Source organism: Mus caroli, chromosome 16 (genome assembly GCF_900094665.2).
Source record: "Mus caroli chromosome 16, CAROLI_EIJ_v1.1, whole genome shotgun sequence".
NCBI lineage: Eukaryota > Metazoa > Chordata > Mammalia > Rodentia > Muridae > Mus > Mus caroli.
The window spans coordinates 7,237,568-7,261,186 of NC_034585.1; the positions used below are offsets into that span (position 1 = coordinate 7,237,568).

Consider the following 23,619-nt stretch of genomic DNA (forward strand, 5'->3'; position numbering starts at 1 on the left):
TCCTTTCTCCTTGTCTCCTATCTCTTCCTTTCTTATCCCCTCATCTTTCTTCCTTTCTTCTCTTTTTCTTCCTTCCTTCCTTTCTTTTGACAGAATGGTTTTTCTACCTAGCCCAGGCTGACTCTGAACTCTTAATTCTCTTGCTTCACCCCAACCCCCACCCTTGTGTGGACTGCAGGCACCAGCCACAAGCCAGTCACTTTGTAGTATGTGATAGCAGCTGTTCCCCACTAGACAGTTAGAACACTTCATGTAAGCTAAGTCACCCCACAGCTGACTCTTCCCCGTGCCAGCGTGACCTTGAGATTTTCACTCTGAGTAAAAGGAGCCTCTTTTACTCAGGTTCTCACTTACTTCTGAACATCTGAGTCCTCACAAGCCCAGAGCTGGCCTTCAGCATCCCTGGGCACTGCTCTTGGCTCACTGGGGGGGTGGTTGGGGGAGAGATGCTGACTGTTTTTCTTGGGAACATAGCAATTTCTGGGTCATAGGATGTGAAACTTTCGGTTTTAATGAAGAATGCTACTTTGCCCTTCAAAGCGGCTATGTTCATTTGTTCTCCTCCCAGCAGCCTTTGAGAATGCCAGCATCTGTGTGTCCTCAGCAACACCTGATACTATCAAACTCTCTTCCTACTGCCAGCCCAAGGGTGGAAGATGGTATCTTGTTTTACTTTTGTTCTGGCTTCTTGTGAGGGCAGGCACCCTTCTTATGTTCACTAGCTGTCCCATCTCCTCATCTGTGTCCTTCACTGCCATTACATGGTTCATCCTGTCCACTTAGATCACATGGGTAATCTTGAATATTGTTTTCTGCAGTGGCTTGGTGGTTGGTTTGTTTTTGAGTGGTGTGGCCCCAGCCCCTTTCACACACATACAGACACCTATCGTAACTTAACTTGACCTTGCAGTCCTCCTGCTTCAGCTTCCCATGGGGCTGGAGTCACAGGTGTGAGCATGCTGTCATGCCTAGCTCTTGCAGTATTTTGTACTTATATTGTTTACAGTTATTGATGTGTGTGTGTGTGTGTTCATACATATGTCACAACATGTGAGAGGAGGTCAAAGGGCAATGTATAGAAATGGTTCTGTTTGGGCTGGAGAGATGGCTCAGTGATTAAGAGTGCTGACTGCTCTTCCAGAGATGCTAAGTTCAATTTCCAGCATCCACATGATGGCTCACAACCATCTGTAATGGAATCCAATTCCCTCTTCTGGTGTGTCTGAAGACAGCAACAGTGTACTCACATGCATGAAATAAATAAATCTTTAAAAAAAGAAAAGAAAAGGAAATGGTTCTCTTCTTCTACTATGTTGGTGCTAGGGGTTGAATTCAAGTCATCAGCACTTGTACCCCCTGAGCCATCTGGCCAACGCAGGGTTTCTTAAGGGAGGCCTAGGTTCAACCCTTCTGCGGTACAGTCAGAGAGGGTCCAGGAAAATGAGGTCGATGGGCACTGAGCACTCTAGAGAGCCATACAGGGAAGGAAGCTCCTGAGGCTGCCATCCCTAGGGCAGGCAGGGAGGGCTGCCTGCCACTGAACCCCCCCTACATGCCCCATCCATCGCAGCACCTCAACACAATGGTGCCCTGTCTTCTGACTCCCAGGACAGCCCAAACCCACTCTCCTAAAAGATTCAGACTCTGGGCAAACTAGGGTTCCACTCAGTAGCTCTCCAGTTTCCTCACAGATCTGAGACCTCCACATGGGAATGCTCACAGCCCACACTTGGGGCAGTCTAGCTGGGACAAGTGACTCCTGAGAGCCTCCAAGCCAGTACTCACTTGTTTTCTTCCCATCATAAGGTCTCTGGACTCCACTTCCTTCCATCCTCGCCTGTCCCACTGCTTCCTCACCTGCACACTGCACTCTATTTCTTACAAACCCCCACTGTCTCAGTGACATCTCTGAGAGCTGCTCCACTTTGGGGGTCTGTCCTTCCTCTTTTTTTTTTTTTTGTTCTTTGTGGTAACAGTAGTAGTTCTTTTTCCCTGAAGCTCCTAAGATAGCTCAGCTCTGTGGGGCAGTCGGGCCCCACCATCCCCCAAAAGCCCCAAGTCACCATCCTTCATGATAGCTCTGACCTTCAGACCAGTTCTGTCACAAGTGCAAGGGTAGAAAAAAGATGCACGGTCCTGAAGGAGGAGGGAGGAGGAGGGCAGGGAGAGAAAATGCAATGGCCGAGTTTGGGGGTCTGTGGTGGTATTGTTGTTTGTTTGCTTGCTTGATTGCTTAATTGTTTCTTTGTTTTGGGTTTTGAGTATTGTGGTTTGGTTGGAGGGGTTATTTTGTGTTGCTTTGTTTTGTTTTGCTTTTTGAGACAGGTTTCTCTGTGTATCCCTGGCTGTCCTGGAACTCACTTTGTAAATCAAACTGGCCTGGAACCCATAGATCCACCTGCCCCTGCCCCTGCCCCTGTCCCTGCCCCCACCTCCCAAGTGCCAGGATTAAAGGTGTGCACCACACAGGTGTGCCTGGCTTTGTTCACATTTTTAAAAGTAGAAGATTCTCACTGAGGAAATATTTTAAATATTGAGTAAAGGAAATAAACTTCACCTCTTGATAACTAAAAAGACATGAAAGCCATGCAATATGGAATTTAAATTCCAAGGTGCAGAGGACTGGGAGGGTGGTACAGTACTTGCCCTGTAAACATTAGGACTATTGTCAAATGCCCTGGATATGGGTGGTGTATACTTATGCCCTGAGGAGGCAGAGGTGCATGGATCCCTGGAACTTGCTGGCCAGACAGCCAGCTATATTTACTAGCCCCATATCCCAGTGAGAGACCCTAACTACAGAAACAAGGTGGGTATCTCTTGAAGAATGATACCCAAGCTTGATCCTGGCATACACACACACTGGCATACATACATACATACATACATACCACCAAAAAAATTAAAATAAAATAAAATCCAGGTCAAATATAAGCCAGACCTAGAGGCTCAGGCCTTGACCCCCACGCTTGGGAGGCAGGACGATCACCTTGAGTTGGAGAGCAGGGTAGGCTACACAATGAGTTTGAGGATGACCTAGAATATACCAAGACACTATCTAAGATCAAGTTACATATCCCTGATCAGAAAGCTAGGGTGAAAATAGAGACTCTTGCCATAGGTAACAAGTCCAGGCAATCGCATCTATTTGAGCTGACATTGCTTCAGGGACTGTGACTATCCTGGGTGTCTTATTCCAAAGAAGAGATGGAAGCATAAAGCCTGTTTTAAAACCAAAACCAAAACCAGGGAAAGCGTTCTGGAAACATTTCCAACAGAAGCTAGGTTCTCAGGCAGCCTATACCTCAAAGGCCACAGAACCTATTATCCTATGGTGGCCTAAAAAGAGAGAAGAGGGAGGCTCCTCTCTTGTCCTCAGGCCACTTGGAAAGTGGCAACCATGTGTATTGGGCAGAATGCCCTTTTGACAATACCCAAGTTCAAGTTTGTTGCCATTTGTGTTTGGAGCTAGAATGCATCCCCTTTGTTACCTTTCCCTGGGTGAGTAGACCTATAATTCTCTGTAGAGATACTTTTCTCACATTTCAAAATCATGAAACTACATGCTCTACCCTCTTTTTCACTTAAAATTGTAATATTTCCCACTGTCATAGCTTGTAAAAAGTTTTGGCCCCCACCTAGGGGTGTAAGCATACCCAAACCTGGATAGAACCCCACACATACTCACCTCGCTGCTGTTGGACTCCAGCCTTCCCTAACCTCAGCTGAGCAGAGTCTGTGCGCATGTGTCCTAACAGGAGTCACACCTACAACCTGGTGCTTGTTACACAAGTACCCTACCACTGAGCTACATTCCAGACTCAGTATGATTTTTACCTTAGTTTTTGTATTGCACATCTTAAATACTCTCTCATTTAAAAGTCATTTCTATCAATATTGCATTATTAATACATGTAATAAAAACATGCTCAGGCATTACCGGTAGTCCATGCCTTTAATCTCAGCTCATGGGAGGCAGATACTGGTAGATCTCCATGAGTTTGGGGCCAGCCTGGTCTACAAAGCAAATTCCAGGTTAGTTATTGCTAAATAGTTTCTCAAAAATAAACAGGGGTCTGGCAAGATGGCTGAGCGGGTAAAAGCACTTGCAGCCAATCCCTGAAGACCTGTGATCAATTCTCAGAGCCCACATAGTGGAAGGAAAGAACTAACTCTCTCAGGTCTCCCTCTGGCCTTAACACACATGTGAGATGAGTGTACATGCAAACACATAACTAAGTAAATGTAATAAAAGCAGTGATTTTTAAATGAAAATTCTTCCATTGATTTTAGCCCTCCCAGCCCCACCCCCATACTCCATTCCTATTTCCTCCTCACAGACAGCCATTGTTCAGAGCTTAGTTTACTTTAGTGTTGTTATATGAGTTTATAATTTTACATCTGATGGAAAAAAAGTCAAGGTCAAGTTATTTCCCCATTTTGGGACATTTGTGGGTTTTCTTGGTTTGGCTATCTCATTGAAAGCATAATGAAAGGAGGTGTCACTGGGCGGGACTCAGAGTGGACTGCAGGTGTGACTGATGGCTTGTGTTGTCAGGTGACTTCAGAGTCATTGGGGCAGGTCTGGGTATAAATGTCAAGCAGGAGAAGGGACCTGGGATGTGCTCAGGAGCCCTATGTGTACTGCTTCACACGAGTACCTTCCTAGCAGCTGCTGTTTTCTGTACCAATTATCCTGAGATAAGGGATCTTCCTCTCATTCTACAGATAGAGAGCCATGGCTCAGAGGGCTCAAGGGCCTGGCAGATGGTTACACTCCACCTCGTTCAGTGCTGGGTTCTAAGTTGCCAGACACTGAATTGAGGACTTGTGGTGCTGTTGTAGGGAACAGGGGATCTTGTTTTCCTGACTTCACATGATCAAAAACCATCATCATATCTGTAAACTACCTTTGGTCTCAAAGAAACACTGAACTGTTCCTGGGATTGGCTGCTGGGTGATGGTAGTGGCTCTGGGGCCGGGGATAGAACCCCAGCCTCATGCATTCTTGAGTGCTTCTACCCCTGAACTCAGTTGTTAGCTATTTTCACACTTTAGTGTGTATACAATACCTAATGGTTTGTGTGCTTTGTATCAGTCTCAAAGCCAATAGGATTGCTTTGAGAACACACTGAATGTGAGGCTTAACAAGATGAAGGGACTCTCCTAGCAGAAGTGGCTTGAAGAGGCATCCAAACCCAGTTCTATATGTGAAGAAAGCTGGACAGCTGAGCTAGGCCTTATTCCACTCTCCGCTCTCTCCTCCCAGATAACAGTGACTTGATTGCATGCACAGTCATCACCAAGGATGGTGGTATGGTCCAGCGGTTCCTGGCTGTGGACATTTACCAGATGAGCCTGGTGGAGCCTGATGTGTCCAGACTTGGCTGGGGAGTGGTCAAGTTTGCTGGCCTTCTACAGGTGAGAGTCTAAGAACCCCGCTCTGTTTTCTCACTCTGCACACATGCACGCTAAAATGTCAGTTTTATACTCACTTGTAATGGCACAAGAAGTATGTGCACAAAGCCAGAGTATTGCACAGAGAACAGCCAAGTCCCTTTTACCAAAACCTTAATCTTAACACCTCTCCTTCCCTACGGAGAAAACCCATTGCCAAGCTGGTCCTTCCAGATCTGCTTCACTGACAAGTGCTTTTTAATTGTGTATCCATGGAACTGTCAGTTAAACTCAATGGGGAAGGGACCACATGGTTGTACATGATCTCAGCATTCAGGCAGTAGAATCAGGATGACATCCACAAATTCAAAAACAGACCAGTCTATTTAATAGGTTCCAGACCAGTCAGGTAGGTTCATGGAGCAAGACCTGGTCTCAAGATAAAAGGGTGTTGGGAATGAGGACAGTGTGCTGGGGGTGTAGCTTAGTTGATATGGAGTGCTCACCCCGCATGCATGAGGCCCTTGATTCCATTCCCAGCAGCACATACAAATGGGGTATAATCATGCATGCCTATAAGTTAGGAGGTGGAGGCAAGATGATCAGACATTTAAGGGCAGCCTTGGCTACCTAAGGAGTCAGAGGCTAGCCTGAGCTACATGAGACCCTGTCTCAAAAAACAAAACAGACCAGGTATGGTGATGTACATCTTTAATCCCAGTACCTGGGAGGCAGAAATGAGCAGATCCCTGTGAGTCTAAGGCAAATGTGGTCTACAAACCAAGTCCCAGGCCAGCCAAGGTTACGTAGTGATACTGTCGCAAAAACAAACAAAACTTCACCAAGAAATATGTCAGCTATAAACATGTACAGACTTTCTTTTGACTCTTTAGTCCCTAAACAGATATTTACATAGCACATATATGGTATGAAGTCTTATGCATCATCTAGAGTGAATTTAGAGTCTACAGGAAGATGTAGTAGGTTATATGCAGATACTGTACCATTTAAAGTAAGGGACTTGAGCATCTACAGATTTTGGTCCCCAGTTTGGTAGGGGGTGCCCAAGGGTTAACTGTACATGCGTTTGAGGGTATGTTAGATTCTTATGCTTTCACATGGCCATATCGTAGACTTGGCCTGTCTCCTAACCTCTCTTGAAGTGTCTAGCCATTTTAGCAGATGCATGCCTGCTGGGGTTCTCTTAACTGCTGTGTGGCAGGGCATGCTCGGCCAGAGCCCTCTTGATAATCCCAGCTTTTCAAGCATGTAAACCTGGTGTTCCACTTCCTCATGCCCCGGGCAGGATTTCCCTAGGCAGATACCCAAGAAGTTGGAATCAGCTATTTTAAGAGTTCATAGCTTCTGCCAACTTCCTCTAGCACTGTTGTTATCACAGGAGTTCCTGAGCACTCGTTCCCTGACCAGGCTCTACAGCACCTCGTATCCGCTTATCCGTCTTACAGGTTGATAAGTATGATGGCTGAGTAGTGACTAGCTGCAGAGGGAATGAAACACAGATCCCAGAGTGGAGAGCAGATCCCACTTCCTATCTCTACTGTGTCCTCTCCCAGCCTGGGGCTCCCCTCCCCTTACTTCAAGGAAGTCCATTTCCTTGCTGCACTGTTCTGATTCCCAGAAGACCTTGGCTCAGGCTGATTTGACTCCTCCTGACCACAGCAGTGGGCAGCCCAATTGTTGCCTGCTCTCCATGGGGAGCACCTGTACATGAAGCCACTGCTCCTGTCTCCTCTCCTTCCCACACTCCTCCCTTTCCAGACCCTCTTACTCTCAGTGAGGGTGTAAGAGAATCTTTTTTACCCCAAAGCGACTCCAGCGTGAAACACTGCCCGGTAGTTGGCCTGTGCATCTTCTTATCAAGGTACACCAATTTCTTTAGAACACAACATCAGGAAAGTGATTTTTCTCTCTCAGACGCTTAATGTGTCAGATAATGAAAGCCACACTCCACCCCCCCCCCATCCTCTTTTGGTTCTCTTCCAGTAGCTACTATTTATCAGACTGTTACTACGCACCAGATCCCTGCTTTAAACTCATAATAGCTCATCTGCTGCTGCCCTGTGATGCAGCCATTCTTTCCAAAGGGAGAGCCAAGTGTGTGGCCTCCAAGCACAGAAGCCCCCTTCCTTCTGAACCTTCTTCAGTGGCTCCCACCTCCTCTAGCATAGCTGACCTTTGAGTCTATCTTCTGTCTGGTACGCTTTTATCTCATGTGCCCTTGAACCTTTGTGGGCACAGACTTGACACAGAACCCATCCTGAGGCTTTATGGGAACCAGTCCTTACACACTCATTCCTTGTCAATGTCTTTATCCCTTTCACATGCAGCTTGCCTGAAGTCTCTGCCAAACAATTCTAGTGACCCTTCCTCAGGGACTGTCCTCAAAGATGTACCAAAGGACAGGAACAATGCCTCATTTTGAAGAGAAACAAGGAGATAGTGTTTAACCAGGTGACAAAAAAGGCTTTGGAGTTGTGGCCTCTGGTTTTCCAGAAGGAGGAATTATTGGAATTTGCCTGTTGTGACAGTGGTGGCCCTTGAAGAGGCTGATGTACCTCTTGTGGTCAGGCATCTCAAGTCCTCATGGAAAGGAGTATTAGCCATACATCCAGCAGCTGATTCCTCATCTGTCAGGCCGGGACTAATCTGTATCACCCTTAAATCTTTGAGATTTAGCCTCCTTAAGAACAAAAGCAGACGCAAAGTGCTGGTGCCTTTCTACATGAGCCACTGACACCCTTATCAACCCCTGGGCCTGATGAACATTTTGCCTTTGCCTTCTCGATCTGCAGGACATGCAGGTGACAGGAGTGGAGGATGACAGCCGTGCCCTGAACATCACCATCCACAAGCCTGCCTCCAGCCCACACTCTAAGCCCTTCCCTATCCTGCAGGCCACCTTTGTGTTCTCGGATCATATCCGCTGCATTATTGCCAAGCAGCGCCTGGCCAAGGGCCGCATCCAGGCCAGGCGCATGAAGATGCAGAGGATAGCCGGTGAGTGACCTCAAGAGCAAGGACTCACCACCGCAAGGCTGTCACCAGTTCACATTGACCCAGAAACGTCCCAAGACTTCAAAGAATGGGACTTTCCCTGCTTCCCAGGTGTTTGGAAGGGAGAAAATCCCCAACTGCTGCGTGGAAGAGAAGGGGCCTCTGTAACAGACAAGAGGCTAGAAACAGGCAGCAGGCGGTGGGGGGCAGCTGGCACCTCCTCTTCATGAGTTAACCCATAAGGATACAAGGGTATAGTCACAAAGCATTCTGACTGTCCTCTGCCATCTTAGGTATGCAAACAGCTCTTAGATCATTTGGGCCTTAACATTGTACAGGGGAAATTTTTATTCACACAGAGAACAAGTTTGCAGAGCTTCCTACTCAGATTTGTTTGTTTGTTCGTTTCAGCTCTGAGGATGAAACCCAGGACCTCACACATAATTTTTCTCACCATTCTCTTTGTTTCCTTATCATCTCTTGGTGAGCAGCCAGCACCCAACACTAAATCCAGGGGTCATTCATACCTCACAGGGTTGGTAGAGTTTACATCACCCAGGCTTTCTTAGTAAAAGCCCTGAAATAAGGTTGTTTCTTCAAGTCGTGAAATGGAAGTCAAGGCATTGTCCTGGGGCAGGTGAGGCAGGGGAGTCCTAACGGCTCCTTTAAGACTCTCAGGCTAGAGCTGTGGCTCAGTTGGTAGAATGGTTGCTGTCTCAATCAGGGTTTCTATTCCTGCACAAACATCATGACCAAGAAGCAAATTGGGGAGGAAAGGGTTTATTCAGCTTACACTTCCATACTGCTATTCATCACCAAAGGAAGTCAGGACCGGAACTCAAGCAGGTCAGGAAGCAGGAGCTGATGCAGAAGCGATGGAGGGATGGTCTTTACTGGCTTGCTTCCCCTGGCTTGCTCATCCTGCTCTCTTATAGAACCAAGACTACCAGCCCAGAGATGGTACCACCCACAAGGGGCCTTTCCCCCTTGATCACTAATTGAGAAAATGCCTTACAGTTGGATCTCATGGAGGCACTTTCCCAACTGAAGCTTCTTTCTCTGTGATAACTCCAGCTGTGCCAAGTTGACACAAAACTAGCCAGTACAGTTGCCTAGTATGTACAAAGCCCTACATTTGATCTCCAACACTATATCAAACCAGTTATAATGACACATGCCTATAATGCGAGCACTTAGGAGGGAAAAGCAAAAGACTTACAAGTTTAAGGTCATCGTCTACTATATAGTAAGTTCAATACCAGCCTGGGCTATGTGAGACCCTGTCCCACAGAAGATACAAATGAATGAATGCATGCATGAAGACCGAACAAATAAATAAATGAAATTATTAGTGCCTTCAGCTCAGGCCCACAGTCCCTCCATTGTGGCTGCCAAGGGATGTCCAGCCCACCGTGAGGAGGAGCATTCTCTCAAGGAACAAAGGCAGAATTAGCTCCCGGTGTGCTTCATTTCTGGCTCCGCAGTTCCATGCCGTGTGTGCCTCCGTGTTGTGCACCAGAGTTGTTTGCCCTTCTTGTTTCTCACGTAGATGAAGCCTAGCCTGCGGAATCATTACAGGAGTATTGTGTAATGTGCAAAGTGACTTAGATCATTCAGCCTTTCCTTTGAAGATTTATTTCCAGCCTTTTCCCTGTAATGTGAAGCAGTTTCTCACGCTGGCATAAAGGCCAGAAATGAAATCATTTGAAAATGGAGGATTGCACTGTAAAGTGGCTGCTAGCATGGCTGCCTTGGATATTTCTTAAATTGATTTTGAAAAGCCACTTTGAATTAATATATCTCACGAGTTGTTTAAGGGAAGATGATGGCTATGACATGTAAACACACACTCATAAATACAAACATATGCTTCCACATATTCTCATAAGCATCTGTAGCAAGATTCCACCACCAAGATATCAAAAACTCAGAACTAGGGCTGGGGCAGCAGCTCAGACAGGTAATGCTGCTGCCCAACCATGAGGTTTTGAGTTTGATTCCCCAGCATCCATGTAAAAGCCAGGTATGGCAGCATGCAGCTCTAATCCCAGCCCTCGGGGGATGAACACAGAGAATCTGTAGGACTGGTTGTCTAGCTAGTTTAGCCCAACTGATGAGCTTCAGGTTGAACAAGACACCCTGTGTCCAAAAATAAGATAAAGGGCATGCAAGGTGCCTCAGGAAGTAAAGGTGCTTACCACCAAGACTAATGACCGGAGCGCAATCCCTAGAACCAATTTGGTGGACACAAAAACTGACTCACAAGTTGTCCTTTGACCTCCACACATGTGCCATGCCACACAAGGATGCCTGTATAGTACATGTACATGCACACAAATACACAACACACACAAAATAGATATAGAAAACCCTTTTTAAGATGGTCAACATTGACCTCTAACCTCCACATACATATGTACACACTCGCACACACAGGAGTCTGAAAACTCTGTCTTCATTGAGCCTCTGCTGCCTTTTTCTCTGTGATTCCTCCCTAGACAATATAGGAAGAACTCCTTCCATAGTACTTTGATCATATTAAATATAAGTCATTTAGAGGTGATTAACAGTAGACAGGATATGTGTGTCATATACAGATATAATGCTATTTTTTAGAAGGGACTTAATTACAGATTTTGGTGTCTTTGTGGAGGAGTCCTACAGATACTGACAGATCACTCATTTGTATATTTTGTCTGTCTGTCTGTCCATGTATGCCTTTGCATAAACTTTGGGGGCTAGAATTGGCCTCACTTGCTCTAGGATCTGAAGGTGTGTGTAAAGCCAAGCCTTTGGGAAGGGTCTTTTCTACAGATTTCAGGTACTCAGAACCCTGCTGTCTTGGCCTGAGCCCCCTTCATTGCAGTTGTGTTTTGAACTTCCTTAGGGACTCTGGCATCCTGCCAGTCACACGCCTCACGCTGTCTGTTTGGCTTCCCCAAGGGTCTTACTGTCAAGGCTGGTATCACTCTGGCCTGTTGCCCAAGTTATAGCAAACTTCCTGTCCCCATTACGCGTGCTAAGAACAAACTATGATGCTGTTTGCTTACAGCCCTTCTGGACCTCCCAATCCAGCCGACAACAGAAGTCCTGGGATTTGGGCTCTGCTCCTCCTCCTCCCAGCACCTGCCTTTCCGTTTCTATGAGCAGTGCCGCAGAGGCAGCAGTGACCCGACAGTGCAACGCTCTGTGTTTGCATCCGTAGACAAGGTGCCAGGTAAGCCACACCTCCTGCTAGGGACTCAGGCCGCTTTTCTGCTGAGCTCACTAGAGGCCTTCCTCTCAGAATACAGGCTGTTGGCAGCTCTGGCTTCATAGAGCACGTGAAACACACACCCAACATACAGTCTTGGCTTACCCTTCTTTGTTCTGTCACTTGGGTTTGGTTTTCCAGACATCACTTAGGTTTGTGAAAAAACTTGTCAGAATCAATGTTTCTTGGACATTTCTTGGAAATACTTGACTAATTAGTGATGAGAGTTGAGGGTGCATGCAGTTCCTGGTCCCTCTGGGATTAGCTCTTCCCACTTGTGCAACACTGTATCCAGTCCTCCTGCCCTTCCCTAAAAGAGAGATTGAGTGGAAAGTCCAGGGGTTGAGAAAGCTGCTTCTTAAGAAGAGCAGCCTCCTTCCTGCTCCGCCATGGTCTAAGTGTATCCATATGCAGAAGGTGCCACGGGCTGGGGCGGGTGGGGGAATGAATGACTCTCTTCTCGTGATTGTAAAACTTACAAAACTGGCCAGGCTCTCCCCTGCTCTTAACACTTGCATGTTCAGGGCTAGAACTTATATTTCAGGTATTATGAAATATTCTCAAAAGTGATTACTGATGTTGGATCAACAAAAGCCATGACAGCTGTCCAAGTCCAACACTTGGCTACCTCTGATCTAGTCTGCTTTCACCCGTGATTAGATTTCTTTCTTTCATGTATACCATAAGTATATCATTTTTAATCCAACAAGATTTGATAGAATGTAAAGAAGTCCCTTTTGCTCCAGAATATGTGAACAGTTTGTTTCTTGCATGTCTTTCTAGAAATGTTTGCTTGTATGTTATATATATACATATACATAATCATGTGATGAGTTCTATGCCATGCATGTGATTCTACATGTGCTTCTCCGTTCCCCTCTTGATACTTAATCTACCACATATCAACAGAACATCAAAAGCATAACTGTCTGTGAAATTAACTCTATTTTTTAAAAAAGGAAATAATGACTTTACATTTTTGAGATCTTACTGCCTGGCACACAGTCAGGCCTGGTGTGCTTAAGGGGTAGCCTTCTCTTGGCCTCGGGAAGCTCATCAGTCACCTTGGAGAGAAGCGTACACAGGCATTGTCCTGGGCAGGTGAGGCAGGGGAGTCCTAACTGCTCCTTTAAGACTCTCAGGTTAGAGCTGTGGCTCAGTTGGTAGAATAGAAACCCTCAATCAGGGTTTCTATTCCTGCACAAACATCATGACATGACCAAGAAGCAAATTGGGGAGGAAAGGGTTTATTCGGCTTACACTTCCATACTGCTATTCATCACCAAGGAAGTCAGGACCGGAACTCAAGCAGGTCAGGAAGCAGGAGCTAATGCAGAGGCCATGGAGGGATGTTCCTTACTGGCTTGCTTCCCCTGGCTTGCTCATCCTGCTCTCTTATAGAACCCAAGACTACCAGCCCAGAGATGGTCCCACCCACAAGGGGCCTTTCCCCTTTGATCACTAATTGAGAAAATGCCTTACAGTTGGATCTCATGGAGGCATTTCCCCACCTGAAGGAAAATAGTCTGGCAGTTCTCAGAGAGAAGGGGTGTCTTACTGTTCTCAGGCTCCAGCATATACCTGGAGAACCAGTGCTGTGCCCTGCCTCAGCCTTTTCACCAGCTCCTTTAGCTAGGTCTTGAGTGCCCACCTCCCAGTGGTGGCCCAACCCCAATATGTGGGCTCCATCCTTCAAAGGCCTTTTGTTATCATGCTGCTGACCAGGACCAAACCCTTCCCCTATGACATTGCCCTGGTTTATTTTCTCCGTAGGATTCAGTTCCTTATCAGTTTGTAGGCTGGGGTCTGGTTCATTTGCCCCGTGGAGAGTGTCACTGTGTGGAACTGTTCTGTTCACCATTCTGGTTCAGTGCCAGCGGTGGCTTCAGTCAGTGTTTGTCAAGTGAAGCATAAGCTTGCATTTGCTTCTATCTGAACACCAAGAAGACCAGAATATCCTATCTAGGACCCAGGCACCTGGGGGTTTGGTCTGCCTAGGGAACACAGGACCAGGACGCAGCTCTTCAGCAGCAGCACCAAACTTCAGTTGCCAAACCAGCATGTGTCTCCCCAGCACGGGGACCCTGGCCAAACAGAGTTAGGGTGACTTCAGGTTACAGAATGTGTCCCCAACCCTCACCACCTGGGTCAGCTTTGCAGAAGCCAGAGTAAGGAGAGCCAGGTGGAGACCATTGGCTACTCTTCAGCATTCACAGCTGCCTTCTGGGGCCTAAGTTCCATGTGTCCCTTGTCACCTTCTGAAATGACAGGTGTTGACTGTGGGGATTCTCACCAATCTCAGGGCTCACTTGATTGGAATACGTCTTTCCTTTTTGTCTGTATCTCAGGTGATGCACAGGCAAGTGTGACTCTAAATTTGATTATATTTGATGGAAGTGTGCCTCACTCTTCTTGGGAGAAATAGTAAGATGGAGTATAAGCGGCTGAGGGGTTAGCAGCTAGCCACTCTACAGTGTTTGGGTTTTTGTTTGGTTTTGTCTGTTTGGCTAAGAAGTTACAAATTCTGTTTATCTTCTGCTCTGTATTGATGGCTCTTGCCATCCCATGGGCAGCTTTCTAGAGCAGAGAATTCCTAGGGAGGGAATAGCAGTGGTAGCCAGTATGGGGCAGCAGTTACTTGAGGAGTGCCCCAACCCCTCATGGCAGTAACTGCTTCCAGAGTTTGCCATGGCCAGCAGGATATGCTCAGCACAGCCTTGATCTGGTGCCCAGCGCAGAAGCTCTTCCCAGCAGAGCTTTGTGCTTAAGACTGAGTTTATTGTTTGCATGGATATACCACATCTTGCTAATTCATCCCTGCCCTGCCCTGCCCTGCCCCGCCCCCACCCTCACCTCCACCCCACACTGTTCTATGAACCTTTATATGTAGGTTTTAACTTCAAAGCATATGCCTAGCAGTGGCCAAGTGGTCATTTAATGTTTTGAGAACCTGCCAGACCATTTTCCCTCAGTCTTTTCAACCCTTACCTTTAGCTGAAATTGAGGTTAATTTTCCCCTTTTGCACCATGGCCCTGCATTGGAATGAGAGGTACATGGAGTGACCTGTTTTTCTAGGCAATGCACAGGTCTGCCTTCCCACCAGTTGGTCTGGCTCTGGTGCCAGCAGAGTCACACTTGATGCTGTTAAAAGCGGTCCTCTGCTCTCCTCTCTTCCTGCCCCAGCTTCCTGCCAGTGTGAGCATTTGTATGCCTTCAGGCAAGTATTTAAATTACAGAAGAGGAGTTGGTGAGATAGCTCAGTTGGTAACTACATAAGCAGTGAGGACCTGGGGCTATGCACACCCTTGAGGCTCACTGCCTATGTACCCTGGTTTTCTCAGTAAGAATGGTGCCAGGGGGGAACTCCTGTCGTAAAAGGGAAAAATAAGGATGGATGATGCCCAAGGAACATCCACAGGCCTGCACACAGGAGCATACACTTGCACACAAATCTTCAGGATCTGGGGAGGGCCGCTGGCCCACGTGCTACCAAGGCAAACCCAGCCTTATCAGTTGCCTGGCCCAGAAGAACCTTAATAGCTCTCTGGAACAGCCTGCCATTCCAGGACAACAATGGCAGCTGAGTAGGCCAGGAAGAATGTAAGGGTCCCGAACTGGAAGGTGCCAAGTGCTGGAGGCCTGGCAATGAGCTCCAGAGAGGAAAAGCTAACAAGCAGAGATTAATATGTGGGCATCAGCCTTGACTTTCCAGCCTGGGGACAATATGCAAGGCGCTAATGTCCTCTTGGGGGTGTTTCTGATTATAAAACAAAGCCAGCTCTCTCCTTCCAGCTTCCCAAGCCAGAAGATTGTTTCTGAGTCATCCAGGAAGGGGGCCTGCCACCCCTCAGCCTCCCCAGCTGCCCTCAGCTCCCTGTGCAGACTGGCCTGGGCCAACCAACTAAAGACACTGATTCCTACCCTCCTTTTTAGTGTAGCTTTTACAAAGCAAAGTACACTGGGCTGCTGGGCAGCTGACAAATTATTTTCCTCTGGTAGTCCCAATATTTCTGCTTCCCTCTCTGCATGTGTAGAAGTACCCTGCCCAAGGTCACAAGCCTGACTAAGGTCAAATAACATAAGCACCACAGATGCTAAAGCAAGTTTCTCTTAATCTCGCAGCATGACACATCGAAAGGAGCCATCCTAGCCTGCTTTTAGAAACCAAGGCCTAACTACTGCCACCTAAGGCCTCTTGCTCCCAGGCACGCCCACATTGCCAGGTGTGTAGAACATACTGGTAATTCCAGCACATTAGACACTTGGCCATGAGGACTGAGAGGTCAAAACCAGCCTAAAGTTACATGGAGAGACCCTGCGTCAAACATTAAAAAAAAAATTGCAGAAATCCTGTCTATTTCTGGAAGTATAAGCTATGTTGGGGAAATTGTCTGTATCTGGCATTTTCTGTCTATTAATTCTCAGTTGCAGACAGCTCTCAAAGCTGAGTCCCTGCCCTACTCTCCACATTAGAAACTGAGGGCCAGACTGAGACCTCCCAGCTCACAGGAAGCAGACGAAGCCGGTCTCTAAACCCTGTTTGCTTCAGTTTGCTTCAAGGCTGCCTGTTGTGAAGACTGCACCAGCTCACATGGTTTTGCTACAAGTCTCAGCATGACAGAGGTTATAGGATAAACTGTTTTTAGAGAGCAGCCTCACAGGTGGTTGTGGCTTAGACAGGGTATACCGGTCCCCATAATCTACACCCCCACCCTTGCATAGACTCAAGTCTTGTGCTTTGAGACCTGTCTCCAAAGGATCAAGTATCTGAACAAAGACACTGTTCAGAAAAATGCTCTTCCAGACTACTTCTTGACCAGACTGGAGGGCAAGCTCGCTTGCACAATGGTGTTCTTGGCCCGCATAAGAAAGAACAGAAACAACACTGGAATTGACCTCAGCAAACAGCAGCAGTTGAGTGCTGATTCTCATCTCTAAGAGACTGACCTTCAAGAGCTAGGCTGGGAACCAGGGGGATGCTCAGTGGATGAGAGCACTTGTTCTGCAAGCAGGAGGACCTGAGCCCAGGCGTGGTTGTGTGTACCACAGCCCCGGCATTATGGAAGACACAAGGAAACCCCAAGAGCTCCTTAGCCAGTCCTCCTAGTCAAAATGATGAGCTTCTAGTTTTGTGAGAAACCCCTTCCCAAAGTAATAAGACACAAAATGATAAGCAGTGACAAGTGTCCTGCTCATGCCTCCATATTTATATGGCATCCACCACACACAAAGGAAATCGAGTCAGAGTGGGTGTGACTGCCACCAAGAAGTCAGCTGGTGGTTCCCGACTTGCTAGGCCTCTTTTCAAGGTGCTAGGGCATCCATGAACAGAAGGCTTCAGAGGCTACCCACTGGGAGCCCTGGAAGGAGCTGCCTTATCAAAGCAGGGCCTGCAACCCACCCCCACCCCCACCCCATGGAACATGGCCCCAAAGTGTCTGAGCAGACAAAGGAGCAGTTGCTCTATATAAAGCCCTGTAAAGACCGAGCCCAGCCACCCAGCAGAGCAGCCGCCAGGCCTATGCCTTTCCTCAGAGGTAGAGGGAGGGAGGGGCTGAGTTCTCAAGAATTGAATGTTGCTACATTGCTCAAGGGCTTGACCTACTTCAAGGCTCTGGGGTGACTGTCCTAGAGCTCTCTCCAATTGAAGCCAAGTCATTGGTGTGGGAAGAGACCAAAACCCTGTACCTCACATGTGAGGCTTTGCCTGGGAAGGTTTGGGAAATAAACCTCTGTGACAGGGCAGACCAGACAGGCCCATGTCAGCATTGTGGCTCTGCTACTCCTGTGTGTGCACTGCTGAACCCTGGGAGCCAGAGGCCTGGCTTCTAATTCAGCCTCCTGCTTCACCTTACACTTGCTACATAACACTGCTGACCTGTGCACCTTAGAAAGAGCTAGTAGGAAAATGTGTGTGTGTGTGTGTTCGCACAATTGAAAACATAAAACATAGTGGCACATGACTTTAGTCTCAGCAGGAGCAAGTAGATCACTGTGTTCCAAGCCAACATGAGCTACCAAGTAATTAAAAAAACAAAAACCATGAAAGGCAGATGTCACCTACCTCCGTAGGTTCTTGTATATATATCCATCCATCCACCTGCCCAAAATGCAGCTACTTTCCTAGTGTGGGTGACATATATGATGAGTAAACTCCATCATCCAAGACCCTCTTTTGTGGCTTCTTCCTCTACTCATGAGACAACTCAATGAGAAAAGTGCTTGACACACAAAAGCACAGGGACCCAAGTGTGATCTCCAGAGCCCAACAGGAGGGTGTTTGGGTTCAACTGTAGCGCATAACAGAGTGGGTGAAATTCTATACCCTGATCCAGAAGAGGTCTGCCTAAGAGCCCATGGCTTGTAGAGGAGGTCAGGCCATGAGAGGAGCAGGGAGTCACCATCTAAGGCTACTCACAAGTTCTAGGAATCAGTCGGCCAGTGGGAAATCAGCAGTGGGGAAGAGGGACACTGCACCCAAGGTCACCCACCTTCTGGATGGCCAGCCAGGGATTTGAACTGGGGCTGCCTGCTTCCCACCCCCACAAAGTGTGTTGTCTTCAGTTCTGAGGATGCCAGATGACAGAACTGCAAGGAGCCATTGTGCTCCAGGTCCCCTGAGCTCTCTATGGCGCACTCCACTCCTAGTGAACCAAGAGCTGGAGAGGAGATGGCTTGTGTGGAGACAGGTCTGCATCTGAAGGAAGAGACCCAGAGAAAAGCATCTGGAGAAACTGTGTTCACCTAGGACATAGGGAGTGGTCTCCTTTGTTCTGTGGCTCTGATAAACACCAAACCAAAAAGCAACTTGGGGATGAAGTGGTTTATTTCATCTCACAGTCCATCATCAGAAGCAGCCAAGACATGGTCCTGAAGGATGCCTGCTTACTGCCTTGCTTTCAGTCACCTCTCCTAGACCTAGGGATGGTACCAACCACAGTGGTCCCTCCTGTATCAATTAGCAGTGGAGAAAATGCCCACAGGCCAATCTGAGGGAAGCAATTCCTTAATTGAGATTCCTCTTCCCAGGCTTGTCAGATTGACAGCCAAGATAAGCCATCACATGAGTAAGATAACATGAGTGTGTAGTGGTAACATTGTGGAGGTCAGAGGTCAGCCTTGAATGGATTCCTCTGAAACCATCCACCTTGTTTTGAGAAAGAATCTCTCACTAGAACTTAACTTGCTAATAAGGCTAGGCCAGTGGCCAGCAAGCTTCAAGGATCTGCCATTCTCCCAGACTCTGGGATTCCCAGTGTGTTTTTAAAATGCTGGTTCTGGGGACTAAACTCAGATTCTTTGCTAACCGAGCTATCTTATCTCTGAGAAAATGATTCTCTTTCTTTTGATGTTTACTTTTGTTTCTGAGTCATCTTATCAACTGCTGATTGTCATTAGCAGATAATTGATAACACAGACAAAAAAATAAAAGTGTGTTTGCAGAAGTAGACTGTCCTAGCCCTTGCTTTTCCGAGTGACTAGATGAAGGTCCACTAGGATTCAGTATCTTGCCTCAGATGGTCTATGACTAGCTTGAGGAACTTCAGCTTGCCTTCTGAAACAGGAGAAACCACTTACAGTTTCCCAAGAATTAGCCACGGTCCTCCGTTTGCCATCTGAGAGATTGAATCTCTGAGTAAGTAGTATTGCCGAGGTTCAGACAGCTGGGAGGAAAGTTAGGTCATTCACAGGAACTCATTAAGAGTAAGGAAAAAAATAGCAGACAGATGTGGCAATAACAGTGCCAAAGGTCAGGCGTGGGGGAGGGGACAGAAGGTCTCCACTCTGACATATACATAGAGGAGGAGACCAGCAGGTTTTGAAGGGATGTTTTAAATTCTAAAGAAGATCTTTCTTGGGTCTTCACTTACTGTCTGGGTTTCAGAAGGGAAGAACCAAGCCTCTAAGCCAGTGTTTACCAAATGCTGGGCTGGGCCTAAAGATACAGGTGGCCCAGATCAGATCAGGGAGGCCCACCCTCACCCTGGGACAGGGAATGCTCTGCCAGGACCTCATCAGGCACAAGATGGTGCCTGCCAAGAAGGGGTGAAGAAAAGACTGGTTAAGGTAGGGCCAGATGACAAGGGCTTTGGGGACCTGTTGAAGGGTCAGATTGATCCTGAAGCCATTGAAACATGAAAGTGTCCAAGGCAGCACAGGATGCAGGGCACCCTGGACTTGGCCTTGATTTGCCTCCAGCTGGGAAGCTTGCACACTTGGCCCCAGTGTTGCTTGCTCACACCTGGACAATAAGGGCCCGTGCACTCTGTACAATAAGGGCCTGTGCACACTGGAGTGATGCCTCTGGTGGGAGCCTTTCCTGTGTTGGTTGCTGTCCTCCTCCTACAGCTTCCCTGTGCTACCCATCACCTGCACTCTAGGATGGCTCTGACTTTTAAAACAGCTTCTTGGTAACCAAGGTTGGCCTTGAGTTCACAGAACGCCAATATAGGGTTATATTGCTTTTTTAAAGAAACGTAAGTGCCCTCCATTCTCACTCAGCCATATAGCATAGAGGGTTTCTTTGAGCTCCCTCATCTAGACATTCACAGCCCATCACCAATGTCCTATGGGTAGATTCCTAGGCTGTAGCCAGCTTTTTGCCTTTCAACAGATAATAGGCACCTCTGAAGACTCTTGCACAAAGCTTTGCAAGGGGCAGTGACAAAAAACTCAAATCCTCAAAAGATTGGAAGTCAGAGTTACCCAAGTGTGACAAAACGAGCTGACTCACAGTTTTCCTTCACACTTAATGCCGTCTTCAGCTCGGGGTGAGAAACACCCCCAAACTGGTCAGCTGGGACCAACACTCAGCTCTGCAGTCTCTGGGAGCCCTGCTGGGAGCTCAGGACACAAAAAGGCACCTGTTCAGGTTCCATTTGAGGAGTAACAAGGTAAAAGTACAAGCCAGGCATGGTGGTACACATCTGAAAGTCTGGCTGTGGGGAGATGGACAAATTTGTGCTAGACACTAGGCTACCTATATAAAATGAGGAGAGAAACTGAGGTGTGGTGGGGATTAGCCTCGAACTATCTTAATTCCATGGGCTGGGATCCTGGACTGAAAAATGGAGAAAGCTAGCTCAAGTCCAGCATTCCTCTTTCTTTGCTCCCTAACTGTGACTCCTTCTGCCTCATACTCTTTTGCCGTCATGATTCACATGCCATGGTGGACTTGAAACTGAGCCAGAGGATGCCCTTTCTTCTTTCAGTTGCCTTTGTCAGGGTATTTTATCACAGCAGCTAGAAACATAGTTAAAACATATAATTTCATTAATCGCTCACTCGTGTACAGCTGGTCGAGCAAGACTCAGAAAGCGGCAGCAGAGGCTCAGAGCAGGCCTGCTGCTTCTGTCTGCTGGCTTCCTGGGAAACATCTGACCTCCTCCTGCTCTTTGTTCTCTTTCCTGTAAGTCAGCTAGAGGGTTCTGTAGAGCCTCTGAGGTAAAGGATCCTTCTGTTGTGGCTTTCTCAGCATGGCAACTGTACAGGTAACATTTTAGGCCTCCACATACACTTCAGACTCTTGGATTGGCAGTGTCCTCATAAACTTTGGGAACAGCCAAGTGGTAGGAAGAGTTCTTCATGGAATGAGCCTTCCATAAACAACCCTGAACCTCATGGGAATAAATGTGTTTGCTCCCTTTCCCCCAAGTTCCAAGCCAGAAGCCCAAGGGATTGATTGTACATTAGGTCAGAACAATGCCTAGCTGGATGGACTGACTGCTTATGGTTCCCCCTCTCAAAGAGGCCTTTGAGCTGGCCAGCAGAAAGCACCCACAGGAAGTGCTGGGCTCAGTAGTGTGAAGGCTACCACCACTTGAGTGCCTGTTCTGCAGAAGTGCATGTCACTGCACTGTTCCCACAGTCCCCTGTCCCTGCCAAGGAAGCCCTGGCAGAAAGATGAGGCCCACTCCCCAGAGTTAGGTCCCAAATTTCAGTCCACACCTGCCTGCAGATACTGTGTGACATTCTGTAGATCCCAGAGCCTTAGTGTCCTCTTCTGGAGTAAAAATGTAGCTGTGCCAGCACCCCACAGAACCACTGACCTGGGGTCATAATGAGGAGAGAACCCAGCTCAGGTAAAGAAGTGGCGCCCAGGAGCCAGGAGCTCTATAGTAACCAGAGCACCTGGCCTTATGCCCTGCCTTCTCCAGACAGCACCGAAGATGCTCACAGGCTTCTGGCCAGGGTTCTCTGGCTCTGGCAGCCATGCTGTGGCACCATGAGGGTTAGCTTTTCATGTAGCACATGTGCAGCAAGGCCTCCTAAAGCCTGTTAAATACACTATACGCAAGTATCCCCATGAGGAGGCTCAGCACAGTCACGGGCAGCACTCATGCCTGAGCCACTGGACACTGAAGACCCATAGACTGGAGCACAGTGAGAATGGGAGAAGGCAGCCTCCGGCCACTTTAAACAGGAGCAAGTGGACCTGATTCATGGTTGTTTCAGCTCCTTACTACTGCTGGAAGTATAAGGGAATGAAGACAGCATGTGAGACTCTGGGGTCTCCCAGAATCTGGGCAGAGTTAGGTAAGGGTAAGCCTTCTGGCTTGGTAGATCTAGTCCTGGGACTACTGCTGGACCTGAACCCCATGCAGCACCTTCACTGTGACAGAGTGCCTGTCGTTCATGAGCAGTGAAGCCTGAGAGAGCTGAAGTCTCAGTCAGTCACACTACCAGAAAGAGGTCATGCTCTCAATTCTGCTCCCTGCCTGCCAGCTGCTCCAAGGTAAAAACATCTAAAAGGTTGGCCCCACTGGTTAGAGAGTAACATGAGCCTACCTGCATTGCTAGCAGCAGCAGAGTATCTCACCGCCCTTAACAGGGATCCTGGGAGACAGTTGCTATTGCTCCTCGTTGAGCAGGTGGGGAGGACTTGCCTCACCAAAAGCCACAGAGCAGTATATACTGTTGCTGAAAACCTGCCTGGTTCATCAGCTCCACAACCTTTGGTGTCCAGGGAGATATTCCAGGGACAGACCAGAGGACCTTTGGGCTATGCCCTGGAGAGGCTATAGCTTGCCCTTGCCTGTTAAGTCCTCACATCTGACTCCTGGGTCAGAGAAGTTTGCCTGGTAGATGTGACATGTAAACATCTTTCTCTCCTACTTTTTCTGCAACAAGGATGGCTCTCATCCAGAGTTCTCGAAGATAATATTACTGAAAAGGCTCCAACCTGCAGTGGTAAATCCAGAAAGTTTGAGGACTGAACAATGTAGTCAAGGCTTGCAGGAGTGGAGATTTAGCTCATTGCCTTTAAATCCATGAAGGGGCTTCTCTGAAGAGAGTGGAGTTTGTCTTTCCATCCATTCCCTCTTCAGCAAGCATTCACTGAGGACCTATAGCTATCATGTGCTGGACTTGGCTTAATGGCTCTGCCACATGAAGTTTGCCATAAGCTTCATTCAAATTGCCATACTGTAACTAGTTAGCCTCTAAGGAGGATGCCCTGACTAGTGAGGTTGATGTAAGCTCCCTGAGTAGGTGGAAAGGCAGAGTTAACAGCAGTGGATGGAGAATAGCATCTGCAACCTGCATCAGGAAGCCTGGATGAGGCCAGGCCCACTTGGCTCCTACTCCTGCTCTATGTCCTAGCCTGCCCTAACAGGGTCCAGGTAGCCAGGCATAGCTCCCTAAAAATCATAGAGTCAAGCCAGTGACACACCATTAATCCCAGCACTTGGGAGGCAGAGGCATGCTGATCTCTGAGTTCAAGGCCAGCCTGTTTTGGGGAAGTGGGGGTTCCAGCCTGTAGGACAGTCCTTGGCTTGAGACCTTAGGCAGGACCAGCCAAGCTTTATCATTATTATTATCATGTGTACATAGTGTGTGTGGATACAGGTGTGCTCATGCCATAGCATGCATGTACAGTGAGAATTAGCATGTGTGCACAGTATGTGTGGTTACAGGTGTGCTCATGCCATTAATATGTATGTACAGTGAGAAT

The 23,619-nt window shown here is 47.7% G+C and overlaps 1 protein-coding gene across 5 annotated transcripts in view; it reads left to right on the top strand.

The window, feature by feature from the left end:
- The window catches only part of Clec16a (C-type lectin domain containing 16A), a 205,698-nt gene that overhangs the window by 143,249 nt on the left and 38,830 nt on the right, over positions 1-23,619 (top strand). For all 5 annotated transcript variants that reach the window (XM_021184743.1, XM_029470212.1, XM_029470213.1 and 2 more), the window contains 3 exons: positions 5,270-5,421; positions 8,211-8,415; positions 11,465-11,629. In XM_021184743.1, the coding sequence (XP_021040402.1) occupies positions 5,270-5,421; positions 8,211-8,415; positions 11,465-11,629 (522 nt within the window). The remainder of the gene's footprint in view (positions 1-5,269; positions 5,422-8,210; positions 8,416-11,464; positions 11,630-23,619) is intronic.